The sequence below is a fragment of the Carassius gibelio genome, chromosome B17, assembly GCF_023724105.1.
Source record: "Carassius gibelio isolate Cgi1373 ecotype wild population from Czech Republic chromosome B17, carGib1.2-hapl.c, whole genome shotgun sequence".
NCBI classification, from domain to species: Eukaryota; Metazoa; Chordata; class Actinopteri; order Cypriniformes; family Cyprinidae; genus Carassius; species Carassius gibelio.
This window is the reverse complement of record NC_068412.1, coordinates 4,149,858-4,167,033: the sequence shown is the minus strand read 5'-3', so window position 1 is coordinate 4,167,033 and position 17,176 is coordinate 4,149,858. Positions and strand designations below refer to the sequence as shown.

Below are 17,176 nucleotides of genomic sequence, written 5' to 3'. Positions count from 1 at the left end.
ATAAGGAGAGCAGGCCTTTGGAATAAAGTGAGAGAGATGATCCAGTTAAAGAAGTGTTGAGTAGCTGCCTCTCTGAAGCAGCCATTAATTATAATTATTATAATTTTTTTTAGCAGTAGCAGGTTGGCTCTTGTCCTGCTGGAAGCTGAAATGCTTCTCGACTAGTGTTTTGATGTTGTTGTTGGTCTTCAGTCTCAGGGCTGCGTGTGAAGCTGAGTCGGTGTGTGATGTTGATCTGCTCAGTGATCAGAAGCCGCCGCCGGCTGCAGGAAACTACCAGCTTCAGTTCGCCATCCAGCAGCTGCAGCAGCAGAAGCAGCGATCCAGACAGCTGCTCGACCAGAGCCGCACACGCCACCAGGTAACGCACGGAGGACCACACAGGCCTCAATTATAACCGCACAGCCTACTAGATGTGTATTTGACCTGTGCACGTTTTCATATTTTCACTGACAGATACCACATGTACTCACTGTATTTTCTGGAAAATAAGTTCCACATGACTATACGTTACACTGGGATAAAATGTGAGTTTTGAGAGAAATAACACAGACAAGCTGCATCAGTGTTCAAGTCACATTGTATTATTACAGTCTGAAATAATGTAAAATACTGAAATGAAACATTTACAAACATTATAGTGAAAGTGTTATAATAATACACGTTTAATCGCGTATTTTAGTTTCCATCATTCCACAACAAATCCTTTAAATTATTAAGTATTCAGAATGGAATAGAAAAAAAAAGGACCCACTTTATATTGTGGCCTCAACTACTATGTAATTACATTTTAATTAATAATTTAGTACAATGTACTTATTGTGTACATGTTTTTACATTGTACTTATATAAAAAAAAAACTACATGTAATTACATCTGTATTTAATTTCTGTAATTACATTTATAATTACACTGTTGACCCATACTTTACACCTTAACCCACCCTTAAACTTACCCATACCTCCAACCCTCAACCTAACCTTACCCCTATCCCGCCTCAATAGCAGCAAAAGAGTTTTACAATACAATATGAACACAATAAGTACATTGTACTTATTTTTTTATGTAAGTACATAGTAGTTAAGGCCACCTAATATAAAGTGGGACCAAAAAAAAAAAAAGTATAAAATAATGCTGTCAAACGATAAATCATGATTAATCGCATCCAAAATAAATGTTTAGTTTTTTTATTTAAAAATAGTGCATATTTTTTATACTCGGTTTGGTGTTTTTCCTGCCTCTGCCATGTTAAGCTAGTGTCCGCATTGCAATGCATGGATGCAGTGATTCATTTAAACACTCCTAGTGCATGTGTGTGTTTTGCATGCTTAATGTCACTTGCGTCATATAACTTGCTGTGAAATATGCTCAAAGCATGGTTCATATGATGAAAAGTGACTTAATGTGAATAATACAGTGGGCAGAGCTTGCAATAGCAATGTTCAAAACATCACAGAAGAACAAATGTGTGTTTGCAAAGCGTAAAAACACACATGTATTAATAATCGTGGGACCGCTGACCCTCATGATGAACCTATCTGTGCCATATGCTAGTGTAAACCTAAAAATGACTTTCTTTTGAAGGTTAAAGTAGCCAGAATATTGGATGACTCTTATGACTCTCATTGTAATGTTCCAGTTCCTCCAGTGGAGTGTAGTCTGAATGAAACGTGATCTTCACTCTCAGCTGTGCATGTCACACTTGCCTCAGATCCTGTAAACACCACGTCTCGAGCACCGCCCACTAACATGACTTCATGCACATTTACTTTAGTGGAGCAATGCAGCTATGCTGATGTCACTGTTGTGCGCTGACGTACGTCACTAACTAATGCAATTGGAGATTTGTTTTTCTTGGCACAAGTTGATTGTGTTCAGGAAGGGATTATGGGAAAACGATCCTCACCCCCACAGACTTTTCTGGATGGAGAACTCCTCCCTGATATTGTGAAGCAATCAGTCCGCCGTCTCCAGAGGACTTCATTAAGACACATGACTCTCGGAGGAGACGTCCATCATAGGCCCTCAGCTCACACTGCATTACAATAAACGTGAATGAAATAGTCGCTCATCTCTGTGTGTGTGTGTGTGTGTGTGTGTGTGTGTGTGTGTGTGTGTGTGTGTGCGCGTGTGTGTGTGTGCGTGTCTGTGTCCGTGTGTGTGCGTGTGTGTGTGTGTATGTGTGTGTGTCCGTGTGTCCGTGTGTGTGTGTGTGTGTGTGTGCGTGCATGCGTGCGTATGCCCGTGTGCATGTCCGTGTGTGTGCGTGTGCGTGTGTGTGCGTGTGTGTGTGTGTGTGTGTGCGTGTGCGTGCTGTTTGTGAGTCAGCGCTGTATCAGTGGATCCTCCCTGATCCTCCCCATGAAGCACTGCTGTTCTTCTGAGACTCGAGCAGCACACATTCATTACTACAGCCACATATAAACATGTTTTCATCCAGAGGGATGAACACAAATAAATAACAGGTCTACATGACTACCGTTCAAAAAAGGATGCAATCATTTGGTCAAAAGTGATGGTAAAGACATTTATAATGTTACTGTAGATTTCTATTTGTAATAAATGCAGTTCTTTTGAACTTTCTGTTCATCTGTGAATCCTGAAATATAAAACTGATCATTTTCCACAAAAATATTGGTCAGCACAACGGTGTTCAACATTGATAATAATCAGAAATATTTGTTGAGCAGTAAATCATCATATTATTCTGATTTCTGAAGATCATGTGACACTGAAGACTAGAGGAATGATGCTGAAAATACAGCGGAGCATCACAGAAATACATTACACTTTAACACAGATTCACACAGAAAACAGATGTTTTTAACTGCAATAATGTCACAGTTTTTACTGTATTTTGATCAGATAAATGCAGTCTTGGCGAGCAGAAGAGACTTCATTTAAGCTTGACTCCAAACTTGTGTCCACTAGTATATTAAGCATGATTGTAATTGCCTGTATGTACATTTAATACACAGAAAAGCTAATAAATGTAATTCCAGAACAAAGATCTTGCTTTTATGAGCAGCGTTGGTTTGGGTCATCATGTTTTTAGATCTGTTTTGATCGCTTGTTTACATCCTCAAATCATATCTGTCTGGAAGAGTGTTTGTTGCCTGTGTTTGTTGAGTTGCTTTGCTGAGGTAATACGTTCACAGACATTAAATGGGTGAGAGCAGAGATGGAAAGCGTTGTGATTGCGGTGCTGGTACAGACTCCTCGGCTCCTCTGCTGTTTTGGCCCGGGGCCACCTGGCAGCATTAGAAAGGTGCCCTTTCCTGGCCCTCAGCTCAGAGCCGGCAGCCGGTGAGCCCCGTCCACTCATTCATCAGACACCAGGGGCCTCACAACTCCCTCACGCCAGCGGGACGGAAAGAATGCTTTCTCGTCCCCATTCGAATCAATGAACGGTAGCCAGTAAATGGCATCGTCAGTGTGGAAAATATGTTTACAGTCCAAGCTCTGGCTCAGATGAAGACTTGTCTAAACAAGAATGAAATGTGAAGAATTCCTGTGTTTTGGTATGTCCGATTATAAAGTATTTAGTGGCTGTTATGATGAACCGTGTCATTTCTTTCTTCCATGAGAGTGAATGAACTGGCTCTTGGAAGCTGTTGAGCTTGACCTCGATTGACTCGAAGGAAAAATGCTGCTTTTACTAAAGACTGAGATAAGGTCGTTCCTTCACATCGTTTTCTTCTGCTGGAAGATCTCACTGCATCCTGAAAGAGACAAACAGTTTTAGCACCTCAGATTTAAACAAACATTACAATAGTAAACAAAAAGAAAAAATTATATATACATATATTTATATTTGTGATACTATTTAGACACTAATACATCAGTATTGCATATTAAAGGAATAGTTCACCAAAAAAATTAAATGCTGAAACTGTGCTCACCATCAGTTCATCCAAGATCAGGATGAGTTTGTTTCTTCATCAGGTTTGTAGAAATGTAGCACTGCATCAGTGTCTCATCAATGGATGCTCTGCAGTGAATGGGTGCCATCAGAATGAGAGTGTGATAAAAACATCACAATAATCCACAGCACTCCAGTCCATCAGTGAACGTCTCACAAATCAATTAACGTGAACACAAGTCCATCAAGACAAATAACTGTTGTTTCTGGCCAACATAATCTATTATAACACTTCCTCCAGTGAAAAAGTGTTCTGGTCTGAATCAGGAGAGAAATCTGCACAGATCAAGCAGTGTTTACAAACTAAAACAAAACTGCTCTAAACAAATATGTGTCTGGATTTTGATGTGAGAGACAGCAGGAGAGGGAATCTATCACTGGATGTGAAGTGTTATCATAGATTGTAACTGGAACAGAAGTGTTATTATAGATTATTATGAATATTATAGCCAGAAGCAACAGTTTAAAGTTAAAGCATCTTAATGGTAGCATTTGATTCATTTCTTACAAACACACAGCTCTTGTCTTCTCCAGATGTTCACTGATGGACTGGAGTGCTGTGGATTACTGTGATGTTTTTATCAGACTCTCATTCTGACGGCACCCATTACTACAAACCTGATCAAGAAACATGCTCATCCTGATCTTGAATGGCCTTAAAGGATATTTTTAGCAAATGTTCATTTTTGGATGAACTATTACAAGAATATATTTCAACCTTAAAATAATTCTGCACACCATCTTTCCACACAAGCATTTATCTTTGAGTAGACTTGAGGAAGTCACTGTCACTCATCTCTCCTCTTTATTTGTGTCTCAGGCCATTCTGTCGTCTCACAGCCTCACACCTCACGCTCCCAGCAGCCCCCTGACCCAGCCGCTCAGACGCACCTTCACCCAGACGGGCCGCGCCGGGCTCCTCACGCTCACACCCAAACCTCCCAGCAGCGCCCCGAGAGACGGACGCCTGCGCAAGACCACCGCACACACGCTCCACAAGTAAGAGCCAGGGGGATATTTGCAATACTGGCTATATATAGAGAGAGGATCCTCACATAAAAATATCAATCTCAATTAGTAACTTAATTATGAAAATGTATGCATAAAATAAGCAGACATCTTACTCAAAAACAAGTAATGACAGGGATATGGTTTTGTAGTTATTTCTAACAAAGGCAAATGTAGTACTTTAGGTTTTGATTAAAACTTGTTTTAAGATTGACCATTTTGTAAATGTGCAATTTGTCTTTTTAAATGTTAAATTATAGCTATCATATATATATATATATATATATATATATATATATATATATATATATATATATATATATATATATATATATATATATATATATGTGTGTGTGTGTGTGTGTGTGTGTGTGTGTGTGTGTGTGTGTGTGTGTGTATATATATATATATATATATATATATATATATATATATATATATATATATATATATATATATATATATAACATTATTATTACTAGTAGTAGTATTAGTTAGTTCTTAGTATCTAGTTCGTGTGCCACTCGTCCACTGATGTTTTGAATTTCAAGAGAAAATAAAACTATTCAGGAATGTTTAGAGTTCAGAAATTAACAAAAGCAAAAAATATTATTTGTTTCCAGAGTGACGCTATTGATGTGTTCAGTCCTCAGCTGAGGTTTGCATTAGTGTTGGTTGTGTAGAAGAACACAAAAATGTTAATTCCATTTGCATTAATTGTCGTCACACACACACACACACACACACATGCCACAGGCCTCTGCCTATTAAGTAAACAGTGGGACGGGCGGCTGGGCCGTGTTTATGCGTGCTGTGGAAACCTGATTTTGTTGAGATTTGCAGACAGACTGGTGGGAGGTGAGCTGCGCTCTTGGACCACAGACCGCTCTTATGTTTCCCACGCTGCACTGCACATTTGGCCCAATTACACACCATTAGCAGAGCTCTGAGATATCAGCGGACGCTTTACTAACAGCCTGTGGCCCACCATGGTCGGGTCGACTCTGTCGTGAAGCCCTGATTGATGAGGTGCAGGGATGAGCATAGTTTTTAAAACAATTATACATGATTTTGTAAAAGATTACCTAAATGTTTCCGATGATTAAAAGTGATTAAGTTAAAAATATAGCCTGAAGGAGCAAATAAACAACAGAAAATGACTCCGATTGCACTAGGACTGAGCAATATAGCTCAGGGCTTCAGAAAAAAAATAAAAATAAAAAAAATAACTAACTAATTAATTAAGAAGCAATTGGCTCCTGTAAGAAACAAAATTAGGTGCCAAATTATTTTTAGGTACCACAGAATAAATGTGTTTTATTTTATTTATTTATTTTAACCCTTTAACATTTCAGTCCTACCACTGTCGTGTTTATATCTCATCTTTCCTTGACTTTATCAGCATTTTAATCCATCTTGTAGATGTCCTGAGGTCTAAGGTTCACTGAACTTAATGTCTTTCCCAATTTAAGAACATAACAAATGATGTGATCACAAAACATTCAGGAAGAAAGGCATTATATGCTCATTTTTAATCTTAACATGTACATTTATATAGTCACCAGTAGCGACCAGAGCAAAAACTTCACTTGCAAATGAACATGTTTGGTCACCAGTGTGTTTTAGTTGCAGCCTGCTGCTCCGTAGCTAAAGGACAGAAATGAAGTTTGTTAGGTTTTAAAAAGTTGAGAATGAAGAGAAGCTTTGTGGTTGTTAAACATTATGGTAATGATGTGGTGGTCCACAGCAGCGGTTGTGTTCTGCTGGACGTCATGCATCCACTCAAAACCACAACCAGAACAGATTGTTCAAATGTTTAAAAGTGACATTTGTGAAAAGCTCCAGCATTATTTATTTGCTGACGCCACTTGGTTGATATTTTGTATCTAAAGCAATCCAGACTTTTTTAAAGTGTTTTGGGGCCACTGTAAATACATATAAGGGAAGAGCAATACTGTAAAAATGTAGTTTTTATCAAATGAATACAAAGAAGAATGTTTAATCTTTTAATTAATAATCACCAAAAGAACTGTAAATAATGACTGACATTAACTGACGTAGATGTGTAAACATTTCTAAATAATGAATCAGTGAATCTTTCATTTGAAATGAATCCAATTTACAGAAATAAGAACACGTCTGTTCAAACTCATGTTATGATACGTGAAAATATCATTAAAATACATGATTTACAGGTAACTTAAAAAACAAATTAAAAAATTAAATAAATAAAAATACACAATGTTGCCATTAAAATAGAAAGTTCAATATACAGCTCACTGATCTGTTCATCTTAATCAGCCGTCCTGTGAAGAAGCGTTGGTTTGTGAATGGTCATTTCAGTTTTACCCAGAGGAGATGTTAGGAAAGTGTGTGAGCTGCTTTTCCACACAATTAAACGTGTAAAACTGAGCTGACACACATTTCAAAGCAAACAAACAAAGTTTGATTCAGTGTAGCGTATCGAGTTACAAGTTCAACACAAACATGAAAATATATAGGATATAAAAGCATGAACAATGAAAAAATGAGCACCATTCAAACACTGCAACGAAAGTGGATGGTGACTCAAAAAATGACAAACTTTCCCTTTTACTTTTGTCGTATGGAAAGGCACTCTGACAGTGATGGTGAAGGACAACTTCTTCATCTTTGTAACTTATTTAAAGGTCTTTCCTATGGAAAGAGAGGATGGTTGTGAGATACAGTTGAGCAGGACTGTGTGATGATCAGGAAGATTTCATCACTCTTCTCAGGATATAGAGAGAGAGAGCGTCCTGAGTAAATGACACTGCTTGGAAGGGCAGACGAGGGAGAGGCAGGAAATGGAGGTAATTCCTGAACGGCTGAATTAAGAGAGAGCCATTAGAGAGCTATCAGAGACGGCTGGAGACAGAGGAGGGTTATTCAGAGTTAAAGCAGTGTTTGCTCGTGGCCTGTGCCCTGTTTACTCTCTCCGTGTGGAATTCCTGAGCCCCTCACTCTCTCCGCTGCACTGCATTCTTGTGGTTGGCCTGTGTGACATGGGAAAGTGTGGGAAGAACGGAAGCCCGAAAACCAAAAATTCACAGGATGGAAACACTGATCCGACAAAAGAGTTGAAGAGAAATGGAGGATAAGAGACAGGTGAAGAAACAGAGCCAATCCAGGAGGAGTCTGACTGGAAGGGCGAAAGCTCTCTGGAGTTAACAGTGTTATTTTAAAAAAAAGTCAGAATTGTGAGATATAAACTTGCAATTTCAAGAAAAAAGTACGTTTTTTATAAATATAAAAAAAAAAAATTGTTAACTATAATTAAATAAATTATAACATTATTAATGGTTTCTATGATGAATGGCCCCTGCATAATCAAACTAAATTAACTACGACTGTCATGATTAACGTTAAATGTGAAAATGAATAAAAAAGCATTGATTGTGGCATTTCATTTAGATCAGCTCAGATTGCATCAGATTTATTTTTATGCATTGTTTTTTGCAGCGTTGATCATTATAACCAGGACCACATGAATGCACTGGCCAGAGGTTTTTAGATTAGTCACCGGAGAAGAAGAAATTCACTGGAAACATTCTGCCCTCACAAATTTATTTGTCATAAACAGACAAGTTCATATTCAGTGTAAGAGGATCATTGTGCAGTGTGTACAGCTTCTCTAGTAGTTTTTAAGAGGAAGAATTGAACTCATTGACCACCTCAGTGATGGGGAAGGTTTTTTTTTGCACTTCTTGTTGCTAAAATAGCCAATGTGAAGTCTTGAATTTGTGATGCATAAAAATAGAATAAACTAATTCAGAAAAATTGTTCTGCTGTTTAGCCTAAAGTAGTTTGACCTGCCTTTCTCTACACACAAACTCTTCAAAATTATCAGTTTTATTTCATAGAGTAAAAACATCTGTATTTAAAATGCTATTACTCTTGAGTATTTTATTACAGCAAGATTTAAAGGAATATGATGTAGACTGAAAAAAGTTTTGAAGCCGGCAGATGAATGAAAAAGATGATACAGACGAATGCTGAACAAAGAGGGAAAGACCGAAGATGATTGTTAACAGAATTAGGGCCATTTGCTTTGGTTTTCACAGGACTGGACTGTTTGATTACCCAGCACACTTCAGGAGGTGTGTGTGTGTGTGTGTGTGTGTGTGTGTTTCACACTAGACTTAAAGGAAAAGATCACCCAAAAATGAAAATCTACTCATTATTTGTTTTTACTCATTATTTGGCAGTTAATTAATCAAGCTTTAATGGGTTAGTTCAGCCCAAAAAAAAAAAACCTACAGAGGGCCTTTGTTCACCCCCGGAGCCCTGTGAGACACTTTTTATTAATGGATGAGCTTTTTATTAAACTTCTATTGGACCGATGCAGTGCAACACGTGCTGAGTGACATCAAACAGCTTGACAGATCAAAGACAATTATTAAAATAACTCCAACTGGATTCCTATGAAAGGAGAAAGTCATATACACCTAGGATGACTTCAGCAGTAATTTATGCGCTAATTTTCATTTTTGGCTGAACTAACCCTTTAAGAAAGAATGTAAACATCTCATAAAATAATCTTTTGTGACTCTTGCTGTTTATTTCCCTAGTGTTGTAAAGGCATAAAGACTGACTCAAACTCTGTGTTCATGAGGTGAATATCTCTGTTCTGGTTTTTGCCAGCTGACACATGAGTATGATGTCATGCTCCAGGGCTTCTGTTTTGAATAAATTATAACAAATAATAATCGTTTGGAAATGTCAAAATAAACCATCTACTCCAGTTTCCCACATCGGGTCTAATCTGCAGATGTGAAGTCTGAAACGGCTAATAGATGTGAATGAACTACTGTAGATGAGTCACATGCTCTTTATTAGTAATCAGTAACAAAACTGTAGTTATAATAAAACCAGTCATATTTCAAAGCATGTCAAGAGCTTATACAACTGAAAAGACTTTAAATATGAGTTATAATTGCACTGTCAAATAATATATAGATTCTTTTGAGGATTATAATAAAACTAAAGATTCTTAAAGTATACTTGAAAAGATACTTGTAAAATGTACTTATGTACAGTAATGAAGTAAAGCTACTCCGTTACTGTCCACCACTGATAAATCTCCACTTCCAGGAGCACAGACATGCTGCTTAAAATCTTCTTTTGTGCTTCACAAGAAGAAGAAGGCTTTGGAAGAATCTTAACTTACAGGCTATTGAGTTAACAAGCTCCACACATACAGTCCTTCGACATCTGACCAACCAACACTAACGCTCCTAAACTCCACTGAAGTGTGCTTTCCTGTGCAGAGAGGTTTCTATCTGTGCTGCTGGCCCGGGCTCCAGCCACCAAATGAAAGGACAACTGTGTGGACCCTACAAGGCAGCACTGTGCACCCTCATTAGTGCGCTAATGCGGCTCTGGCGAGCTCCCGTCCTGCTTCTGGAGCTTAATACCAGCTGAGCTTTATTTATTGTTCCCAAAAAATGCTTAGCGGATTTAACGTGCAAAGTTACAGGCATGTTGGGCCCTGTTTGTGCCTCAGATAATTGCACTGGCTCTCAGTGGCCAAGCCTTGTGTGAGAGAGGCCACATTATTCTGCTTGTTTATTAGGGAGCGGCGCGATGATGGAGGTCAGGGCTATTGAACTCACGGCTTAGGACTCAAAAGCCATGAAACAGCAGAATGATGGCATTCTATGGGATTGTGATATAATCAGTGTCTGATGCACTGTGGGTAAATCACTGTCTAGTTCATTATTCTGCTGTATTGGTGTAGGTCATTTACAAACATCATGTTTGAAACAACACAAGGCTCTCAAACATGTTGTTATTTTTTTACTTTTACGCTACCTTAAATCCAGTAAAAGCTCTTTACGTGTAATCGTAGAAACGTCCTGCTGCTTCTTTTGTCATTCTGCTGTCAAATCTTGATTGACCATCAGTTCATACTCATAGGACTTTCTTTCTTCTGCGCAAAACTAATGTTTTAAAGAATGTTGGTGACAGTAGACTTTGTACAGAAAGACTGAGATGATGAAACTATGACTGTAATCAGGAGGAGTGAGGTGTGATGTGATGCTAATGATCAGTGTCTGTCCATCCACAGGAAAGCATTACCTGAGCCTCCAGCCGGTCAGAGCAGCAGCAGTGGACAGCATGTGGTGTATGAGACTGTGTGTGCCAAGACAGGTGAGGAAACACACACACACACACACTTCCTGTGACTGACCGGCAAGCTCAGTACTGTGTGTCAGGTTGATCTTCAGACTCGTGCAGGTTGAATGCTGCTATTTTAATGACATAGTGACCATCCCAGCGTTTGGTTTGATGCGTGTGAGCTGCTGCTGGTGAGTAGACCTGTGAACATGAGCTGAGGGTCTGATCTCTCATATGAAGCTCCGTCACCTGCCATGCATTATTCATGCACAGGTGAGGTTTGGTGCAGAGAGTTTTAGTTTCATCATGCTGATTTCAGGGATTTGATTGGCTGGGTTTAAATTATTAAAGCTTAAACACACATTCTGAGTTGAACTGTAGTATCACTCTGAAGAGCTTCTGCTCACCACAGCTGCATTTATTTCAGCAAAAATACAGTAGACACTGGTATTGTGAAATAACTTTGCAATTTATAAGTAAGTGTCCTCTATTGAAGTATGTTTCCACAAAAGAATAAAAATGTCAAAAGGTAATTGTGACTTATCACATTTCTCTCAGTTCTGACTTCTTTTTCTCAGAATTGTGAGAGATACAGTAAGCCTGCAATTGAGATATAAGTCCAATTCTGAGGGAAGAAAGACTATTTTCTTATGATTGTGAGTGTGTATGTCAAAAATATGACTTTATAACTCGCAATTCTGATAAAAAAAAAAGTATAAAAGTATAAAAAGTCAGTTAGCCCTTTTTTTTTTTTTGTGGTGTAAACGGGCTTCTATAGTTTTCTACTTTAATGTATTGTAAACTGAAATGTATTTCTGTGATGCTCCGCTGTATTTTCAGCATCATTACTCCAGTCTTCAGTGTCACATGATCTTCAGAAATCAGAATAATATGATCATTTACTGCTCAACAAACATTTCTGATTATTATCAATGTTGAACACAGTTGTGCTGCACAATATTTTTTTGATACATTTTAATTTTCAGGATTTACAGATCAAAGTTCAAAAGAACAGCATGTATTTGAAATAAAAATCTTTTGTAACATTATACATTTCACTTTTGATCAATTGAATGTGTCCTGTTGAATACAAGTATTAATTTAATTGCGCTGCTGTACATGAATGGCACCTGAAGTTGAAACAGATCCAGAGCTGAGTGTTTTATCAGATGACACTATTGAAAGCGCTGTCCATCAGGTGCAGGGGAGCGCGTGTGAAGAGCACTAGATGTTGTTTTAGCTGGGCTCTGATGGACTCTGACAGGGAGTTAGCGCTGATCCATACGGCTGCATTCTCTGAGATCAGCCGTCGACACACATCAGCCTCACCTCAGCCCCTCGCACATTAGCCGTAAACAGCTCTCTATTGTTGCCATGTCTTTCACACAGATTCCTGCCAAATGCTTTCAAACCATTTGGCTGGACATTCACTCTTCATGTTCAACCTTTGGCTCAATGCTGGCTCAGATATGTGAAGAGGTTTGTTTTGAGATCAGTCTGATGTGTGCTGCCGAACACATGAACACACGTCGAGGCACATTCCAGCACAAAATCAACCGCTAAAACAGTGATGACAATAATGGAACAATATATGTCTTTACTGTCATTTTTAATCAATTTAACACATTCTTTGCTGTAAAAAACCACAACAACAACATATTGACCCCAGCCTTTTGGCCGATACTTTGTGTTACAAAAGATTTCTGTTTTTTATATATGCCTTTCTTTTTAACTTTTTGTTAATTAATATATCACAGTTTCCACAGAAATTTTGAGCAGCACAACTGTTTTCAACATTGATAATAATCAGAAATGTTTGTTGAGCAGTAAATGATCATATTATTCTGATTTCTGAAGATCATGTGACACTGAAGACTGGAGGAATGATGCTGAAAATACAGCGGAGCAATTTTTATAAAAAAAATAAACAAATCTTAAAACATTTGATCAATACAGGCATACATATATACACACACACACACACACACACACACACACACACACACACACATATATATATATGAGCCATTCTACAGAATTGGTTTAAAATCAGAGTTGAAAACGCCTTAAAAATATGTGTTTTTCCACAAATATTTGGGTTTTATGTATGCATATTGTATAATATCCAAGGTATACATTTCTAGTAATTATGCAGTAATTTTATATTGTATTTTCAGAAAGTTTTGGAATATTTGCCCTCTCCTCAAATTTGTGTCTAATGAAACAGTTATAATAATTTAATTCGAAGGATTATAGTGACCTATTAAGATTTTGCCTACATCTAGATTGTATTTATGTATTATTTGCTATTTCATTCAAACTTTTATCAGAGGTAAATCAATAATAATTAAATTTTAACAACTAATATTTTAATCATTTATGAAATTTGTTGTATTTTGAATCCAGATTTTCTCTGTAAATGGCAAAAAGTTGATCAAACATGTCGTTCACCAGATGAAAACTGTAACTAAATGAGAGTATGTCAACCAGAAAATTAAGCTTTTCGTCTTCATTGGGAGTCGTATGCTTAGGGACATTTTGCTGTGTTTTGTTTGGGTTTAGGAAAAGTAATCAGATAAATGAAATTGCCCATCCTCTCAGGATTCCTGGAATCAGTGTTACAAGGACCCCAGGAGCATGCTATGAACACCATCACACCGATGAAAGCTTCAGATCTGAAACCTAAAGATGTCCGAGTTCTGTTCCCTGTGCAACTGATCCTCGACTGCCATTGGCTCATCTGTGTTTGAGGGGAGGGGCTCACCGATAGGTCCATTCTATGGGATAACACAAAAAACCCCCGAAAAAAACAAAGATGTCACTATCAAAACACCACCAAATGTATTGATAGTGACGATTTTAGATACTTTTGATCCTAGCTCAAAGATGCTAATCAGCACATGGTAAGCTAGCACAGTTCTGAACAGTTGTACACATATAACAACTAAAAGTATACTTAGTTGCAGTAAAAAGGTGTTTGGTAGTGACATTCCTTAAAGTTACACACACTTTTGAATGCGTTTACATCAAAATGAAGAGACCTATCTACACACACCTTGATGTTATGAGAGAGGGGGACACAGGAATATTTCCTGATCATAAATTTATGGGTTTAGCTAAAATCGGTCGCAGTCAATAGACTGTGGTGGTGGTGACGTGTAAAATGTGGGATACATTTTTTACATAAAGTATCATATTTTACAAAGAAAATATAAAATAAATTTTTTTTTGGATCTAAAAAAGGACAATGGAAAAAAACAAAGCAAAAAATCTATATAATTTTCGTAAGTTGAAATTTAGGAGTTAGGGTTCGGGACAGCCACCTCCCAATTGAAAGAACCCAATAAATGTTAATTTTATATATATAGCTTACTAATACTGTGAATATTATTGTGGGTTTCAATAGATAATAGAAAGATCTTAATAAACATCTAAGATTTAAATACTTTAATGCATTTTAAATGCATTTTTTGGTTGTTGGGACAGCAGTTTGCATTAGTTCTGTAGAATGGCCCATACACACTCAAATAGTTTTGTAAAAATGTAAAAAATCTTATGGTTGTAAAATAATTTCTCTCTGTTTTGATGTTATGGTTAACTGTGATCCTGTCGTGTATTATTTGACTTTGAATGCATCAGAAGAAAGCAGCATGTTTTCTTCATCCACCAGCTCTTCGCTCCGTCATCTTTCTGAGCTTCCAGCGGTCGAATCACTGGACTGGAAGCCATGCGCAATGTTTTGGTTCTCCTGTGCCGCAAGGGCTCATGGAGCAGCACAATAAACAGTGTGTGGAGAGGGAGTGAAAGGGAGTAGTGTTCAGCAGCTCTGGGAAGGTCTTTACTGCTGTGGGATCTCTTATCAAACACTCCAGTATGATCCACACATCTGCTGCTGGTCAGTTTTACTTGGATCTCGATGAGGATTTCAGAGATCCACACTCATGCACCAGTAAAGAACTGAAAGAATCAGTGACCATGTTCTTCTCACGCATCATTTGATCATCAGTGCATGTTCCAAAATAAATGTTTGTCTTCTCAATCCTTCATCTGAAATAATAATGTGCATTCTCTACTGTAATGTAATGACGATAGAAGTCAAGACATCTGTATTTCTATAGCCCTTATTACAGTACAGATTGTCAAAGTAGTTTCACAATCACAAACAGAAAAAAACATCAGAACTAATAGATTCTGGTGTAAAGTAGCTCTAAAAAGACAATACTGTCCGTAATTAGCAAAGTCACTTACTGTAAGTTGTTGCTTTATTTCTCGGGGGAAGGCAGTCGTTATTCATCTTGGGTCAGTTTCATGTTAGTTCAGTTCAGTCAGCAGTGCCTTATTTTGATTAATTGCCCATTAGATGTGATCAGGGTTGGAAATGAAGAGGCTTGGGGGGAAATGCCACCAAAATAAACAAAAATGCAAGACAATGCCCCTGCCCTTACGACTGTCATGATGAAAGTGAAATGTAAAATGAATGAGTGGTGTAAATCAGGTGTAGCCAAGCTTAAGCCATATGGTTTTACTGGCAAAAAGCAGAAATAGCACTCTAGAGACTTTGGCACAAGAAGTGCACTTTTGTTCTTTAAGTGTTACGAGGGGCACTAAAAACATTTAGTCTCACTATTAACTACTGTAGCTGCTTATGGGCATCCATATTACTAGTGTATAGCTGTTTATTAGTCCTTATAAAGCACATATTATTCACTTAATCCTGCCCCCTTAACGACTACCTTAACTATTAACAAGCAGCAACTTTTAAAAGCAAAAGTCGTAGTTAATAGCTAGTTACCAGTGAGAATTAGTCCCCAAACTAAAGTGACCGAAAAACATGCAGTGTAAAGTTGTGACATTTGATTATTTGTACGACAAAAAAAGTGTCAAGCATTGCAAAAAGACTATTTTTATTTGACAGGTTGAAAACACTTTTGAAATGATTCACCCCCGGATTATATATCACGGAGCATCGTCAGTGATTTCGTTTCCAGATGAGAACTACAATCAGCCTGAAACTCAGTTACAGCTCAAACATGTGTGTCTGTGTGTTCACAGGTCTGTCAGTGTACAGTAAACTCTTCCACACTCAGGGCTCCAGGAACAGATGAACGAGGTCAGAGGTCAGCAGCTTTGTGGGATCACATGACACACTGAGATCGAGAGACAACACGGACATGCAGAGTTCACCTCTTCACTCTCAATATGATGTCTCCTGATAATCATTATTTCCCTCCCAACCGGCCTTATGTGTCTTTTTTGAGTGTGTGATTGTACGTGAAATCCTTCTCTTTGAGTGGATCTGTTCCACAGTCTGAAGGCGTCCTGCTTCTCGCGGTCTCGAATGTGCAGTTGTCCAGCCGTCATTATCACCGCACATCTGATGCCATGTGAAGGTTGTGCGGACTGACGGCTCACAACAGCTGCGACACGTGCAGCAACAGCAGACCCGAGATCACGAGAGCACCCACCCATCACGTTTATCCATGTTTACATGTACAGATCGAAGATGTAGACTTCTGAGTCAAGAGCTTTCAGCACCGCTAACAACTTCTGTTCAAGTGCCTGGGTTCAGGTGAGAGGAACCGCTGGAGCAGCTCTGATCTGCAAACTAGAAACATCGACGTCCAGGTAAAGCTGGGATGAGTTTCTGTGCAACTAAACACTTGACCATTTTTGACCAATGTCCTGGTAATACTTGATGCACTGTGATCAGCACTACTGTGCTGAAGGGATGACATTGTGTTTTCAGTTTGATTTTAGTTTAACACTTCACTTTAAGTTCCTGGCCAAAACTGAATTAATGACAGGGCCTCATTCATGCAGCAGAAACGGATCACTTTTCTTATCATAATATCGGTTGATGAAAAAACTGTTTACAAGAATTCATATTGCGTTTCATGAATGAGGCCGATTATGCAAGATTGAATTTATGCAACATACAGTTTTATTCTCAGGATTTTAATGTTTTAGTTTGTACTGTATTTGTATAGCATTTTTTTTCTCCTGAATTTACGCATGACCAGATGAAACTTGACCAATTATTTGTGCATTTACGTTACTGTACCTTTTTAGCATGGAGGAAATTTCAGCTAATTTGTGTGATAACTTTTG

General features: G+C 38.0%; 1 protein-coding gene across 2 annotated transcripts in view; it reads left to right on the top strand.

Annotated features, from left to right (window-relative positions):
• ttll5 (tubulin tyrosine ligase-like family, member 5) overlaps positions 1 to 16,850 on the top strand; it is a 103,297-nt gene extending 86,447 nt beyond the window's left edge. For both annotated transcript variants that reach the window (XM_052579784.1, XM_052579783.1), the window contains exons 28-31: positions 193 to 361; positions 4,743 to 4,921; positions 11,019 to 11,101; positions 16,121 to 16,850. In XM_052579784.1, the coding sequence (XP_052435744.1) occupies positions 193 to 361; positions 4,743 to 4,921; positions 11,019 to 11,101; positions 16,121 to 16,173 (484 nt within the window). In that variant the 3' untranslated portion in view covers positions 16,174 to 16,850. The remainder of the gene's footprint in view (positions 1 to 192; positions 362 to 4,742; positions 4,922 to 11,018; positions 11,102 to 16,120) is intronic.
• Positions 16,851 to 17,176: the final 326 nt, after the last annotated feature.